Source organism: Colletes latitarsis, chromosome 4 (assembly GCF_051014445.1).
Source record: "Colletes latitarsis isolate SP2378_abdomen chromosome 4, iyColLati1, whole genome shotgun sequence".
Taxonomy (NCBI): domain Eukaryota; kingdom Metazoa; phylum Arthropoda; class Insecta; order Hymenoptera; family Colletidae; genus Colletes; species Colletes latitarsis.
The window spans coordinates 35,467,220-35,482,686 of NC_135137.1; the positions used below are offsets into that span (position 1 = coordinate 35,467,220).

General features: G+C 30.4%; 4 protein-coding genes across 7 annotated transcripts; 3 read left to right on the forward strand and 1 right to left on the reverse strand.

Moving 5' to 3' along the window:
• The first annotated feature begins 177 nt into the window (after positions 1–177).
• Positions 178–4,710, forward strand: L(3)02640 (porphobilinogen deaminase-like protein l(3)02640). 2 transcript variants are annotated; one of them, XM_076763160.1, is made up of 6 exons: positions 178–650; positions 1,117–1,189; positions 1,446–1,629; positions 2,023–2,293; positions 2,993–3,309; positions 3,395–4,710. In XM_076763160.1, exons 1-6 carry the CDS (start codon positions 591–593, stop codon positions 3,567–3,569), a joined length of 1,080 nt encoding a protein of 359 aa, XP_076619275.1. In that variant the 5' UTR covers positions 178–590; the 3' UTR covers positions 3,570–4,710. The 2 variants fall into 2 exon arrangements, with proteins under 2 accessions (XP_076619275.1, XP_076619276.1); XM_076763161.1 differs by having other exon boundaries at positions 178–644; positions 3,395–4,709.
• Positions 4,711–5,490: 780 nt separating this feature from the next.
• Positions 5,491–6,449, reverse strand: Tom20 (translocase of outer membrane 20). The gene is made up of 4 exons (XM_076763162.1): positions 6,321–6,449; positions 5,988–6,079; positions 5,731–5,904; positions 5,491–5,657 (listed from the first exon to the last, which is right to left on the reverse strand). Exons 1-4 carry the CDS (start codon positions 6,445–6,447, stop codon positions 5,613–5,615), a joined length of 438 nt encoding a protein of 145 aa, XP_076619277.1. The 5' UTR covers positions 6,448–6,449; the 3' UTR covers positions 5,491–5,612.
• Positions 6,450–6,515: 66 nt separating this feature from the next.
• On the forward strand, positions 6,516–11,199 carry LOC143340820 (WD repeat and HMG-box DNA-binding protein 1). Of its 3 annotated transcripts, none has more exons than XM_076763153.1 (13): positions 6,516–6,644; positions 7,139–7,352; positions 7,525–7,639; positions 7,733–7,884; positions 7,979–8,087; positions 8,166–8,408; positions 8,483–8,698; positions 8,759–9,043; positions 9,129–9,570; positions 9,647–9,867; positions 9,927–10,169; positions 10,241–10,610; positions 10,686–11,199. In XM_076763153.1, exons 2-13 carry the CDS (start codon positions 7,276–7,278, stop codon positions 11,027–11,029), a joined length of 2,817 nt encoding a protein of 938 aa, XP_076619268.1. In that variant the 5' UTR covers positions 6,516–6,644; positions 7,139–7,275; the 3' UTR covers positions 11,030–11,199. The 3 variants fall into 3 exon arrangements, with proteins under 3 accessions (XP_076619268.1, XP_076619271.1, XP_076619269.1); XM_076763156.1 differs by lacking the exon at positions 6,516–6,644 and adding an exon at positions 6,722–6,803; XM_076763154.1 differs by lacking the exon at positions 6,516–6,644 and having other exon boundaries at positions 7,060–7,352.
• Positions 11,200–11,335: 136 nt separating this feature from the next.
• On the forward strand, positions 11,336–15,460 carry LOC143340822 (organic cation transporter protein-like). Its single transcript, XM_076763157.1, has 9 exons — positions 11,336–11,650; positions 13,098–13,384; positions 13,470–13,573; positions 13,682–13,836; positions 13,916–14,084; positions 14,161–14,486; positions 14,568–14,872; positions 14,963–15,099; positions 15,188–15,460. The coding sequence occupies exons 1-9, from the start codon at positions 11,629–11,631 to the stop codon at positions 15,192–15,194; spliced, it is 1,512 nt and encodes a 503-aa protein (XP_076619272.1). The 5' UTR covers positions 11,336–11,628; the 3' UTR covers positions 15,195–15,460.
• Positions 15,461–15,467: the final 7 nt, after the last annotated feature.

Here is a 15,467-nt window from a genome sequence, read left to right on the forward strand (position 1 = left end):
TCTCTCTCGACTCCCACGAGGCGGTCCGAAATTACTTCGGGCAACTTCGGAGAATCGAGAAAGAGGGCATGCGTTAGTTTGCCTTTGTCTACTTTCCGAAACTCCACGAGCTCACGTACGCGTGATCTGACATGTGTGAGGGAGCACCTTCGGTGCCTTTCTGGCATCTCTGGCTTTTGGTCGGTCGTCGGTATAGTGATTAGTTTGTTCCCATGCTTCGGGGTATATCGTGTTATGAGAATGGCGTGCATAAGGATGTAATATCGTCCACATCCATTAACATAACTAATTTCACGTTCTATTGCAGTGTCAGTAACTGTGAAATAAGTATCAAGTTGTCATTTAACAATTACGAATTTTGAAATATATTTGTTCAATTATGTTTTAAAGATATTGTGCTACGTGCTAGAGTTCGTAGCCTTGTAAGTGTAGTGAAAGTTGTTCGTAATTTGACCTAATTCAATTCCTACTGTCTTCTGGGCATGTATATTTAACACATTCCAAAATAAGAAAAACTCATTATATAATAATTATTGAGAATCGCATATTGCACTCTGTATATGAAGGGAACAGAAATTTAAATTTCTATTATGACGAGCACAGATACACGTGACGTAATTCGAGTCGGATCTCGGAAAAGCGAGGTAAATGTACGAATATTAGTTTTTTTTTTTAAAGAGAAAGTATGTTTCTTTGCATCCATACTCTGTTACTTGTATATTGTAATCTTCAAATATCCATGCACTGAACAATAATAATAGTAATAGTAAATAGATAAGTATATTACTCAATACTCATAATTTTTAAATCTAAAAGATATGAAGGAAAAACACTTCCCCTCTAATTGTTATAAAGTATTACGTCTTTTACTTTATTTATTATATGGGAAACTGGATGTCATGTGTGATTATTATACTGCATGATTTGTAAAATTCTATACTGACACTTCTTAATTCTGCATTACTCAGCAATTTTTAATTAAAGCACTTGGAATATTATTCTTGTAATTGTTTCATGAATTTATCTTCTTGATATAGTGAAAAATGCTAAAATTATATAATTATGTTTTAGAAGAAATTTCATGACTTTATATTAACTGTCATATAATTATTTCAGTTGGCTCTAATTCAAACAAGATATGTAATACAATGTTTGAAAGAGTTTCATCCATCAAAGGAATTTGAAATAGGTAAATAAAATTATGTATATGAATAAAATGTTGTCTTTCTAAATTACTGGATATTTTGAATAAAAGAGATTATTATAAATATTAAATATTTTTCTGCTACAATATTAGAAATCATTTATACAAATGGTCTTATATAATTCATAAATTATAATATGTCTACAAAAATGTAATTGATTTAACTCTTGATATGTTTTTTATTTAAAAGTAAATGTAATTCACTATCTATTTTCTTACTAAACTTATATGTAATTTGCAGTTACAATGTCTACAAAAGGAGATACAATTTTAGATCAGTCTTTACCTAAAATTGGAGAAAAATCTCTATTTACAGAAGAATTAGAACTTGCTTTGGAAAATGGTCGTGTTGATTTTGTAGTACATTCATTAAAAGATGTACCAACATCACTGCCAGAAGGAATGGTTTTAGGTGCAATATTAAAGTGAGTATGAGTATGCTATCCATGCTTTGGAACTTTAAAATGGTGGACTGTATATCTGAAATTCAAATTTGCAATAAAATTATCATATTCATGAAAAAAATATTTTGTGCATGCAACCTGCGTACTACTGACGTAGTAACTTGTTTGTCAAACAATGTTCTGCAGAATACTTTTATCTATTTTTTTAATACTACAATATCTATCCTGTTTGTAGTGTTCTTCATTTTTTAACATCTCTTTACATTTAATAGTTAAAATACAAACAAAAATTATATTATTAGTTAATGTTTGATATTAGTATTTTTGGAACATTTTTCTCTATTTATTATTTATTAAATAATAAATTGCCAGTTATTCTTATACATCAATACTTTAATAAAAATATTTTTATAGACGAGAAGATCCGCGCGATGCAGTTGTTATGTCTAAAAAATACAAGGATAAGACATTAGCTACCCTACCAAAAGGTAGTGTCATTGGTACTAGTTCATTGCGCAGATCTGCTCAATTAGCCAGAAACATGAAACACTTAAAAGTAGAAAATATTCGTGGTAATTTAAACACTAGATTAAAGAAATTGGATGATAAAAACGAATCTTTTGCGGCTATTATTTTGGCTGCTGCTGGTTTAAAAAGAATGAAGTGGGAAGACAGAATAAGCGAGGTAATTTTTTTCACAATTTTGCGTAAAATTATTAATTATTAATCTCTTTAGCTGTGCAAAGCTGATAAATATATTTTAACATAATGATTTAAAATGTTAACGAAAATATGGGACCTATTTTCAGAATCAATTCCTTGTAAGAAAAATCGAAATGTTCTTTATTCTATTGCAAGGTGAATATTCCTTATTTAGATATAAAGAAAAGTTTATATCCCGGCTAAAATGGGGATTATTTGTCGAATTTTCGGTTTGGTTTGTCATGATGGAATACATGTGATTCATGTCTTTATCATTCAGTTAATAGCGTTCATACTCATAAAAATTTTAATTGCTTATATCTTGATAACAAAGTCTCAAATTATAAAATGGTGAAGGACGTTTTGATTTATATCGGGACAAAGAATTGATTCTGAAAAAAGTTCGTCCCACATATTCATTGCTACACTGTATATAGGGCCATTAAATGTAATTCATTATAACACATATTTCTTTTTCTTATTGAACTGACATGATACATACTGTTACGCACGCGTTGAACAGCAGTTGACGGAAACTGTTTTAATGTTTTATTATCTTTAACAAAACAATTCATACTTAGCCTTAGTGACTGACGTATGGTTACAGCAGCAAATATAGCGCACAGCTGTAGGGATAATAGCTTTCTACAGTTTTTTAAAAATAGTTTTTCAATATTTGTAGTTGTTAGAACCAGAGGAAACATTGTATGCTGTTGGGCAAGGTGCATTAGGAGTTGAATGTCGGGAGTCGGATTGGAAAATATTATCTCTTTTGGAACCACTGTACGATGTAAATACAACCATAAGATGTGTATGTGAACGTTCATTTCTAAAAACATTAGGTGGTGGTTGTTCTGCACCAGTTGCTGTTTCCTCAACATTAGCAGATAAGGATCTAACTATTACTGGTGCAGTATGGTCGTTAGATGGGCAAGAACTTGTCAGAAATACTGTTAAGAGTACACTTTATATACCTGATGATGATGGAGAACCTCCAAAGTAAGTAAATGGATTTAGATATGTTTATAAATAAAATATCTGTCAGAAAATATTATTAATACACTTTTTGTTTATTGCATTACAGGAAATGTCCATATCGAGAACCACAACTTTACTGCAGCATTGCACCTGGTAAAGTAAGCAGTATAAGTTTGTTGGGTGCTGAAAAACTTGGTAAGGATCTTGCAGAAAGTCTTATTGAGAAAAATGCTCTCGATATCATGACACAAGCTAGAAATGAAATTTTAAACTCGAAATAAGATTGGTAAAATAGTAGAGCAAGCAGAAATTAGTTTTTCTTGATGATGAAAGTACATCTTGTATTATAAATGTAATTTGCAGCAAATCGTTTAATTTGCGATATAAATCGTAATTATAATTATTCGAGGTTATATTTCATCATTAATAAGAAGCATATAAAGTACTGTAGTGTATGAAAGCTACACGTTGCATTATTATACATTTTGCCTAATGATTATCACTTCTATCATATTATTTATGATTTCATAATATTGCTTCCATTATGACAGTTGTATTTAAAACTGAAAAATTTGATTCCTTTCACCACTGTAAAAATGTATTCTTACATTTATTGTAAATATAAATATACTGTAAAGGATCTATTAATGTTAAACATAATTTGATTAAATGCTATACACTGCCATATTTTAATTTTGAAATGGTGCAAAAAATTGCTAACTGTAGAGAATAATTCAGAATGAATGTTTCACGTTTTGAACAAAAATATGAACGTAACAATAATACTTGAAACTATTCCATACATGTATATACAGATCTATTTTTAAATAGTCAAATGTCATTGTCAAGAAAACTAATTGTTTTATATCACTACATAGTATTACGATGATATATGTTTATAAAATATTATATACATAAAAATGAATATATATAAATTTGTTAATATTTGATTGTACTATTGTAGTAATTATTTATATGTTGATGACTTATAAAAAAAATATTCTTATATCAAAATATTGTGTACAGTTACAGTTGCTAGTTATAGTGAGAGGAATTAAAGGGACTAACATTATTATATATTATTAATTGATTTGGAAAAAATACACTAATAGATTTGCTTTATTGAATTAAAATTTAAAACCTACATATCTTTTATTTGAGATGTTTTTGATCCCACATTACATTAATAAAAGAATAAAATAAATTGTAATTTTTAATATTGTTATATTTAAACCTTTTTCTGTGATTAAATTAGTTATTAGACAGCATATATGAAAAATTGTGAATACAATAAAGTATTATTGAATTTATTTTTTTCTTTCATTAATAACATCAAATTTGTTTTCACATAATACAGATTTTAAAAAAAGCATTTCTGTTTAATAGAAACTATGATTCTTACTTATTACCTTTAGTTTTATAAGAATAGAATATTTGTTATAAAAAAAAATAATTATAAACAGTTCAGTATGCTAGTGAGTACCATTGAAAATAATGTCATATATGTATCTACATTTAAGATGATACATCTATTACAAGGATATCAATTTCACATTCACAAGGTAGAATATATATTTGCATAGATTTGTGCAAATTCTATAAAATATATTTTGCCATAATAGTATTTTTGTAATCATTTGTAAATGCTTCCAGGAAAAGGATACATGATTTCAAGATCACATTTTACACAAATTCCTTATTAAAGAAGTATTATGTTTTAACATGCTACAACTGATACATACAATTATTGTGACATTTTTATAAAATCAAACACAATGTTAATTTTACAATTGGATCAATTATTATTATATTAGTATATTCAAATATACTCTTTGTTTAGTTTTACTACATCTCTCCTTTAAATCATGAAACAGTTCAATATGATCAATTCACAGTAGTCATATCAAATAATATGATGAAGAAAATCTTGTGTGACTAGAGATCTTTCTATGTTCTATATAATGTATATATATTTGGCTGCCATTGTTACTGAAATATTTGATCTGTATGAGTACTTATTGTGGCAGTCATAATGTTAAAGTTGCTAACATATTTAAATGAACGCTTTAAATTAATTTGTTAATTAATATAAAATTGTTTGCAATTTGAAAGTTAAATGCATATAAATATATCACGATTTAAATTGATCATTAATATGTAATTATCAAGGAATATGGAAGTTCAATCAAGGAAAACAAGAGATACAATTAAAAAGCTAGTTCAAATTGAAGCCACGCAAATGTCTACATTATCAAAAAAAGTATACACTTTCTACTAATGGTTAGATTTTATTTTGAATTACTCAATGCAATTTTTATATTGTTTTATTCAACATCTTCTTCAGCCATTGCATTATGAATTGCTAGCTTCTGTAACAATAAGTGGAAAAAAAAACATTTCCATCATCTGTTTCCCTATTAAAAATTTATGTTAAATATGTACCTGGCCAATAGCTGGTAATCGTTGTAATAAAAGGTGGAAAATATGTGGTGGCAGTGTCTTTTGAAGAATTGGTAACAATTGTGTAGGTTGTCCACAAACTGCAACTGCATTTGCTAAATGTTCAATTCCACTTTCTATGTCACCTACTGAAAGTAATTCTTCACCAAGTTGGACCTACATAACATGTAGAATGTATTTTAGAAACATGTAAAAAAACACTAATATGTTATGATCAAAGTACAATAGTTCATATTAACCTCTTGTAAGAAAAACTTTTGTATAACTTCACGATCTTTCAGATCTGGAATTGTTGAACGAGCTTTTTCAGATTGCTTTTTAGCTTTCCTACCTATAAGTATAAAATAGTAGCACTGCAATTTCAATGTAACACATCAACAATACATTAAATAAATTACAAATTACGATATTATTCTTGGACTTGCAGCATTAAGTAACATTGATTATTTTCTACTGATATTCGTTATTACCAAAATTAATGATAAATATTACACGTGTTCTTACATAAAATCGAATATGCATCACATGGTTCGGAGTAATTTCTAACGAGTTAAGAAAACTATATGACTTACGCTCTCGCAATTTATTTTTGAAATCTGGATCACTGCGACGCTTATGATCGAAATAAATGCAATATCCAACGAATATTCCGGCTATGCCAACGGCGATGCCGACTGCAGCCTTTGAAATCATGGTCATTCTAATATATAAATTTAAATCTTATAATGACGAAATTTACAAACTCCTCATTGCAGCTTTGGCCACCCTAGAAAAGGCTGCGTGCTGTGTCTGCTATGAAACGTACAGAACATAGCAACAGAAACAGAATTTTATCATGTGCTTCAGAACGATGCTATAACATTAAGAAATTCCCTAGATTAGCTACTGTTTCAAAGGTATTTTTACAGTTTTTTATCTTACTAAGTTAATCGCAATTTATTTAACCTAATTTTTATATCAATACATAAAATATAACACTATTTAGATTTCTCTGAAACCATTTTACAGATGCATTATACAGATATATTACTATTGCAATTAAATTTATTTTTTAAGTAATGAATATACTTTTACGTATTTTATCAATAAAAGTATTTCATTAAATTTATTGAACATAATTTATTGAAAATATATTAATTATAACATAGCAATGTTTGGCTCATGTATATAAAAAGTAATATTACTATACATTTTATTTATCAATACAGAATTCAATTTTTTTCCATTTTGTTTCAAAATCGTTAGAATATATTTCTTTAAATTGTACAATTAATGAGTAGAAATATAGTTTAACAATTTGGAATATAATTTATCTTTAAATATTAATAAAATGAAGTATAAAATCATAATTGTAATGAAAATTGATATCATGAGAAATTAATACATACAGGGTCTGTTGAAGCTTTGATCGAAGGGTTACCGAGAAAGCGCGCCAAAATATGTGTAGAAAGGGACTCGGGTTTACAATGAAAGATTAAAGAAAGTTGGTTATTGTATAAGTACGTGTTATAGAAATTTATTTAAAAAATGCCATTAATAAAAAAACCTATGCGTTATGCACATCCAGAAGGACATACGGACGTTTGTTATTTTACCGGTGAAAAGTAAGTAAAAACATTGACATTGTTAATACAAATTTACGTTACTGTGCTATAAATAATAGAATTCGCAACAAATAGAAGAATGTTGATAAATTTAATACATTCGTATAAAGAACAGAAAAGGAAAGGTATATTTACAGATCAAAAATATGATTTATTAGTATTTATATTTTAGGAAAGGCCTTATTACTTGTGGATCTGATGGAGATGTTCGATCCTGGTTAAATTTAATGGATGATGATCCAGCTGCAAGTTGTGTCTCAGAACAATCTATATCAGTAATATCAAAGGTATAATAATATAAATGATATAGAGTTATAAAAGTATATTAGTCTCTTAGGCTGTTCATAAATAATTACTTATCAACTTTTTAATAATTTTAGAATGGAAAAATATTTGTTGGTAATGATAACAATACAGTTCAAATACTTAATTATCCAGATCTTGAGAAAGAAGGGATAGTTACTAGATTCTCAGCTGCTGTATCAGCATTAGCAACAACAAAAAACAGCAATATTATAGTATCAGGATCTTGGTATGAAATATACATGTTTATTTTCAATAATGGTGTATTAATATGTTAAATTTATACAATGCAATGTTTAATATATATATATTACATTTTAAAGTGATATGAGAATACAAGTCACCAATATCACAACATCACATAACATAGAGCTCTTAGGTCATGAAGCTCCTATATTAGGTTTATCCTTGGATCCTAAAGAGGAGTTTGTGGTAAAGTATTCATAATTTTAACTTATTTAATAGTAAAAGTTAATAGTGACAACATGAAATATAATTTTTTTTTTTTAGGCATCATCAAGTGCAGATGGATCAGTACGAGTATGGAATATTAAAGAAAAACGTGTTGCACATATTTGGAGTAATATTGTACCCAAATGTAACTCATTTTTTACAGCAAAAGCTTACTGTATACCCTCATTTCAAACTAAAGATGGAAGTTGCCTTGCATATCCATATATGAAAGATGTAGTTGTAGTAGAAAGATCTTCTTGGAAAGAATTATTTCATTTGAAGTGTATTAATATAAAAGCTGTGAGTGTTTCTTTTAAGTTCGTCGGTTAGGGAAATAAGTTAAATATGTTATAATGTTTTTGTTTGTAATATAGGATGTTAGTATTTGTAAATTTTCCGAATGTGGTACATTCCTAGCTGCATGCACTGTAAATGGGGAAATAATTGTTTGGAATGTAAAAAGTAAAGGATTGATCGGCTATATGGAACACCAACAAAATGTTAAAATTACTTCGTTATGCTGGAGTATTGATGAGCCAGATGAAATTGCATTTTGTGATTTTTTAGGTCAATTAGGATGTGTCGATGTGGTAAATATATTAATAATATGCGTGTAATTTTCAGTATTATTTATTTATTTTTTTATTTAGATAATATGTGAATATCCTGCGAGTAGTATTGAAGAAAGTTTAGAAACAAATGGAGATGTTAAAGATAATGACGTTTGTATGCCAGATGAAGATGATGATGATGGGGAAAATGTTATATCATTAAATAAAATTAAAGACTCTGTACAGCTTGAAGATGATCAAGAAAGTCATTCTGATACAGAATCTGTAAAACCGCAAAATGCAAATGTCTTTGCACCTGAAATCCATTTGCAACCACCATTTCAACCTAGCTCTTCTCCACTACACTTGTTATCTCGTTTCATGGTAAAATTTTTTTAGAATACTAGTATTGTGTCTTTATGTCAAAAATTTGTTAAATTATAATGATTAAATAATTTTATAAATGTAGGTTTGGAATGATACTGGTATGGTGAGATGTTTTACTTCTGAAGATGGAAACGAATCTAGCATTGAAGTTGAATTTCATGATGTAACAATTCACCGTAGTATGCACATTAGTAATTATTTAAGACATACAATAGCAGCTCTATCACCACAAGCACTTGCATTAAACTGTCCAATGAGTACTGATACAAGAAGCCGGCTTGTTGTAATAGCATTGCAAGGTTGGGGCTCTGGAAACAAGGAGTGGTTTGTAGATCTTCCTGAAGATGAGGAAGGACATTGTATTGCGTGTGGTGATAACTTTGTAGCACTTTCAACATCTAGGAGAAACTTAAGGTTTTTTACTCCGGGAGGCACTCAACGTGAAATCATAGCTTTGCCCGGTCCTGCAGTTGCAATGAACGGACTTGAGAATGCTTTGGTAATTGCTTATCATAATGGAATAGGTGCTTTTTTTTACTTATAATCCTTTATCTTTTATTTTGTTTAACGCCTTTAAATGAAATGAAAATATTTAAATAGGAACATCAGACGATCAATGTATGAGTTTATTATGGATACAAATTCATAAACTAACTTTACATAGTCGAACACTATCTCTTCCACTATCACCTTTGTCTGAACTTATGTGGTTAGGGCTTTCCGATCTTGGATCTCCCGTTGTAATGGATACTGATGATGTTATCAAAGTGTATAGTAAAAGCTCGTCTTTATGGAAAGTTACCAATAACATAAATGAACAGGTAACATATTGTATTATATCGATTGTATATTGTATATTTAATTAGTGAATTTAAATCAGTCTAAGGGTAAAGCAGATCATTACTTCTTAATCGGGATAAGCGAACAACAAAGTATTCTTCGCTTCGTTTTATGTAAAGGAAGTCATTATCCACCAACTACTCCACGTCCTGTAGTTGCGGAAGTATCTTTAATTCCACCGCTTTGTGAACTCGAAAGCGAAAAGTCTAAAAATGAATTAAAATTATGGAAATTGAGAAGCAATCCTTCAGAGGAAAATGAAGCAGTGTTGGCTCTTTTCGCGGTACATTTAATTGTTACATTTATATGTAAAATTTACATAACTGTCTGTATTTACTGATTCTATTTAATTAGCTTGCTTGTCGAAGTAATTTGGAATATCGAGCGGTAGAACTGTGCGAACAAATTGCATCTGAGAAAGTCATAGAATTGGCAATCAAGTATGCACGGAGAATAAATCAAGTAGCTTTGTCAAACAAATTAGAGTCAATTGTTGATGCAAAGGAAAATGAAAAGGAGAAGGAAAAAGAAGGCGAAGACTCTAATATAGATGATATCAAAAGTGACGACGAGTTTTTAAATAATGACATCGAAGAGCCCACGCTGTCGTTAAATATTCAGAAAAAGCCAGATGTTGAAATAAAGCCATTATCAATGACTGAAGCTTTATTGATGAAAAGAAATAATCCATTTTTGAAGAGTGGAAATTCTCCAGCATCAAAAGGTATTACCGTTATTTATTCTAGTTGCGTTAAATTTATGATACTCCTTAAATTAACTATAATTTTTTATACAACAGGATTGGCTGGTTTAGATATTACCCCAGATAAGTCGCTAAAGTTAACACCAATGTCTACTCCAGCAAAACCAAAGACAAAAGATTCAAAAAGTGCATCAAAAAAAGAGACATTTGTTGGTTGGTATGCAAAGAACAAGAAAAGTTTACAGGAAGAATTTCCCGAATTAAGTCCCGCTGATTTGACAAAAACGGCTTTGGCAAGGTATAAGGAAAAAAATGCAGCTTCACAAAACGATAGCCCTTTGGAATCGAAGAAAAGGAAATTGAGTCCCGAGAATGAACAAAACAATGAACCGAAACGAGCTTCGAGTACTTTACTCAGCTCGTTTGCATTTACAAAATAAATATCTACCTGTAGTATAGAAAACGTTTTTATATTTTTTAATTTATGTAATTAGCATTATTTATTGACTTCGCGTCAACATAATTATTTTTACAATGTTAAATATAACAAATAAAATCAAAATATTTAGTTTTAATGCAGTTATTTGTTTTTATTTGTAATTTAACTACAGTTACACTCGTAGAAACTATATTGAACAATTTTTGGAGAATTTTATGTTTACATAGATGAGATATAGAGATTGATAAGTTCAATAGAATATCACTTGCATATAGTTTCCAGAGTCATCATCCTAAAACGTAGAGCGCGCCACGAAACGACTGATTTTTCATGAGATCGGTACTTCAGTTCTTGAGACACAAACTTTTATTGATTGTTCAGTCTATCCTAGACCTCGTCTGTGATCCAATATCTCGCCTATTCTGGGATCTCATGTTCTAGATCGATAAAACAGACAGAGACAGCCGAGTCGAAACTGTTTTTGGTTTGATAGTCACTTAACGCGAAAGTGGTGAAAGTTTCGAAAGTTATGCGGAACATTGTGAAGCGACAGTAACTGCACATATAGACGAAAAGTTACAACAGAAATACATACGTATAATGCTCGAAAATGCAATAAAAGGTAAGTCGATATATTTGGCGTGGATCTACATTTGTTCATTTTAGCATTTGAAACGCGAGCGTATCTAAATATATACATTCGAGTTTGCGGTACTGATCGCGCTGCTTGAATTGCATTACTGCGATACGCATGCGAAAAAACAATTGAAGCTTCACTTTGGCACGGAGTTTGAAGAAGTAACTAAAACTGCGATTTGTTATTTTAAAATAAACCGTATCGTTAAAAGAACATAAAACGATTAAATAGTTTCCACTAACAAATTTAATATTTAGTATTAAACGTGACAATGTGTTTGTTCATTTATCGAACGCGCGTAATTATTTTCTTCCGTTACTAAACACATGCCTTTTGTAATACTTCGCGTCGTGTATCGTATGTAACTAGTGATTTCTTTCGACGGATGTAATTTAAGATTCAAGGATAAGATCTTTGTATTGTCTAAAAAAAAATGAGAAAGCAGTATCGAAATATACAATACTCTTTCAGTTGCATTCTCTAATAAGTATTCTATTACACTGATACAATTAAAATATATATTTAGTTACATCTTTATCGCTTAATGCAGTATTTACAATCTATTAATGAGTGACCTACATCACCTATTTGCTTCCCGTATGAACTTAATCTGTTCTCTAAATTTTTTAATGCGATCCAAGCGAAATATGTTGCAATATAGAGGATATATTTATCGATAAACGACACTTTTGTAATTAATATTAAGTTACAGTATAATTACACCTACGCGACGGTAATTTATTAGTGATGATTAATTACGTTGACACATCGTAATTGTCACAATTCGTCGTGTCGATAACGATACATAAATTGTCGCTAATTAAGAGTACTTACGTTGATTATGTTAACATTTCTTTAACATTACAAAGTTCAATTTCGTACTCATACCAGGCCTTGTACCATGAGGCCCCTTGAAGGGTGAGATCCAGACTTGCAACCTCTCTAGCTTGCCCTTTAAAATCTAGATTGCGTCTAATGACTGAATATATATCTTTTCTAATAAAGAAAAAACAAATTAAATTTTAGTTTATTCGCGTATTTTCAGTAATTACTTTTCGTTGTATTTTGGCCTGTATGAATACGACTTAAAACGATAAATATGGATTAGTAATCGAACGCCCTATATTGTAGAACCACTGTGGCGTTGCCTCCCATGTTCGCCACCAGAGGGGTCGCGTTCTTACAAGCGCTTGACCGATCCCTCGATTGCTATATATACAATCCTCGACCGACTTCCCAATACCCCAGTCGTCTAAGGCAGGGCTTGTTAAAAAGCCTTGCTTTTGACGAATCTGGTAACAGACCCGGACAAAAAGGGTCTCACCCGCCCCCCTTTTCTGTCCTCCTACAAAATTCTCTGAGAACCTACCCCGTAGCAAAGAGCCTACAAACAACACCACACTATTTGTTTCATGATCGTATATTTTTTCAGGAAATGTGCTATCATCGGATGTGGTACAAAATGCCATGGGCGTTATGGGCCCATGGCACATTGTAATAGCTATAGCGCTTTCTCTTGTCAAATTTCCTGTCGCTTGGCATCAACTTTCAATTATATTCCTTGCACCCCCAACTAATTTTTCATGCGCCGCACCGATATCGGCTACAAACGAATCAACGATAATGAAATGCTACGTAGATGTAGGAAACGGTACTATGGAGAAATGCACAAAGTTTAAGTACGACAAACGTATATTTAAAGAAAGTATCATAACTCAAGTGAGTTCAACTTTTTGAACGCGTTCGCTACCACGCATGAAAGCCAGCGTTACATACGCGCGACTCAAAACCGAATTATTTTCAGTGGGACTTGGTTTGCGACAGAGAACAATTAGCAAATTTTGCACAGTCTTGCACAATGTTCGGAGTTCTTGTCGGCAATTTAGTGTTCAGTATAATGGCTGATCGGTATGCTAAATGTCATTAAAAAACCAGTAAAAAAAAAAAGTATATATACACATATATATGGTCACGAACAGAGACAGATTATTAAAAATAACGTAAATCTTGTTGCAGAATTGGTAGGAAAAAACCTTTGATGATCGCAATAGGGTTACAGTCATTAACTGGATTTATGAGTGCATTTGTTCCATGGTACGAATTATTTTTAATATTCAAATTCATTTCTGCTGTAGCTACAGGTGGTACTATGCTTGTTAGCTTTGTTTTACGTAAGTATTAATTTTATGCAATTGAAACTCGTACTATTAGTTGAATATATTGCAAAGTAATCTTATGAATGAATTACAGTTATGGAGATCGTAGGCGTAGAATGGCGCTCAATTATGTCAGTCCTTTTTCATGTACCATTCTTGTTAGGTCATTTAATGAATCCTTTAATTTCATATTTGACACGCACATGGGATGGTTTTCAAATGGCAGTTTCCATACCATCGATTTTTTTACTAGCATACTATTGGTATGCAATATCGATCGTATTAGCCGCTTGTGTTCGATAAATTAGATTATTTTTAATTGATTTTCATTAACAACAGGATCATACCTGAATCACCGCGATGGTTACTCGCTGTTGGCAAACTATCCAAAGCAGAGCAAATTTTAGTTAAAGCAGCTGGTAGAAACAAAATACCAATGGAGAATGTTAAAGCAGCAATTGAAACATATGACAGTAATGCGAGAATTCGGTGTAAACAAAACAAAGAGAAATATAATATTACACATTTGTTTAGGACACCGAATTTAAGAATAAAGACCATTTGTATATGTATTAATTGGTTTGTTTGTGGTAGTTGCTTTTTTGGATTAGCGCAATACATGGGCTACCTTGATGGTAACATTTTCGTAAATGTTGCTGTATCAGGTAGGCTGAATATTTAGTTTTATTTAACGAGAAATTATTGATTACAAAATTTACCTTCGAGATTTAATCGGTTATTTTCAGCTGCAATTGAGCTGCCTGGGACTGTAATAGTTTTATGTTTGATATCACGCGTGTCTCGTTTAAGGATTCTAATGAGCGGCAATTTTTTATCAGGCTTGAGCTTGCTCTTACTAACTGTGATATCAAATTCAACATTGACAGTTATTCTAGCTACAATAGGTCTTGCAGGGATGGCAATTAGTTTTCCAACAGTATATCTGTACAGTAGTGAGGCATTTCCAACTGTAATTCGAAATGTGGGAATTGGTCTGGGAAGTGTTTGTGCAAGAATAGGGAGCATGATTGCACCTTATATTGCAACTATGGTAATATTTTCTATATTTGTCGTATAGTTAGTTCATCCATTTTTTATAAAATATATTAATGTTACGTTTATTTATTTTGTTCAATTTCAGGGAAAAATTAAACCTTGGTTACCACCACTGATATTTGGAGTTGGGCCTTTAATTGGTGCTGTATTATGCTTACTGTTACCAGAAACAATGAATTGCAAATTACCTGAAACTATCGAGGATGGCGAAAATTTTGGAAAGTTTGTATAAATAATAAAATATTACGTTTTTGTTACATTATACGAATAGTTTAAAAAAATATAATGCAAATTCTGATATTTATTGCAGAAAGTAGATTGTGAAAAGTAACAACAAAATAACATTTATTTAAAAGAAAGTGGAAGAAACGTAATAACGAAGATTACGTTAGAAATAAAAAATATCTAAAAATGAAGATATTTTTAATACATGGTTTGATATATTTTTGATGATAGATACCACAAAGAAATGTTGATATCTTTTGTATCTATTGCTTAATCAACAATCTCTAAAGACGTATTGTATTGTGATAACAAGAATATTTTGTAAATGTAAAAGATTAAATTTATTGAAAAATCGGAACTCAAGT

What these genes read in the sequence shown, in the direction of transcription:
- Tom20 (XM_076763162.1), bottom strand. Translation starts at nt 6,447, where the DNA reads ATGACCATGATTTCAAAGGCTGCAGTCGGCATCGCCGTTGGCATAGCC. An exon ending in AAAAGTTTTTCTTACAAGAG is followed by an intron (nt 5,905 to 5,987) that starts GTTAATATGAAC and finishes CATGTTATGTAG; the next exon opens with GTCCAACTTGGTGAAGAATT. An exon ending in GATTACCAGCTATTGGCCAG is followed by an intron (nt 5,658 to 5,730) that starts GTACATATTTAA and finishes TTATTGTTACAG; the next exon opens with AAGCTAGCAATTCATAATGC.
- LOC143340820 (XM_076763153.1), top strand. Translation starts at nt 7,276, where the DNA reads ATGCCATTAATAAAAAAACCTATGCGTTATGCACATCCAGAAGGACAT. An exon ending in ATCCTAAAGAGGAGTTTGTG is followed by an intron (nt 8,088 to 8,165) that starts GTAAAGTATTCA and finishes TTTTTTTTTTAG; the next exon opens with GCATCATCAAGTGCAGATGG. An exon ending in CCAATAACATAAATGAACAG is followed by an intron (nt 9,868 to 9,926) that starts GTAACATATTGT and finishes AATTTAAATCAG; the next exon opens with TCTAAGGGTAAAGCAGATCA.
- LOC143340822 (XM_076763157.1), top strand. Translation starts at nt 11,629, where the DNA reads ATGCTCGAAAATGCAATAAAAG. An exon ending in GCTCGAAAATGCAATAAAAG is followed by an intron (nt 11,651 to 13,097) that starts GTAAGTCGATAT and finishes ATATTTTTTCAG; the next exon opens with GAAATGTGCTATCATCGGAT. An exon ending in TTCAGTATAATGGCTGATCG is followed by an intron (nt 13,574 to 13,681) that starts GTATGCTAAATG and finishes ATCTTGTTGCAG; the next exon opens with AATTGGTAGGAAAAAACCTT.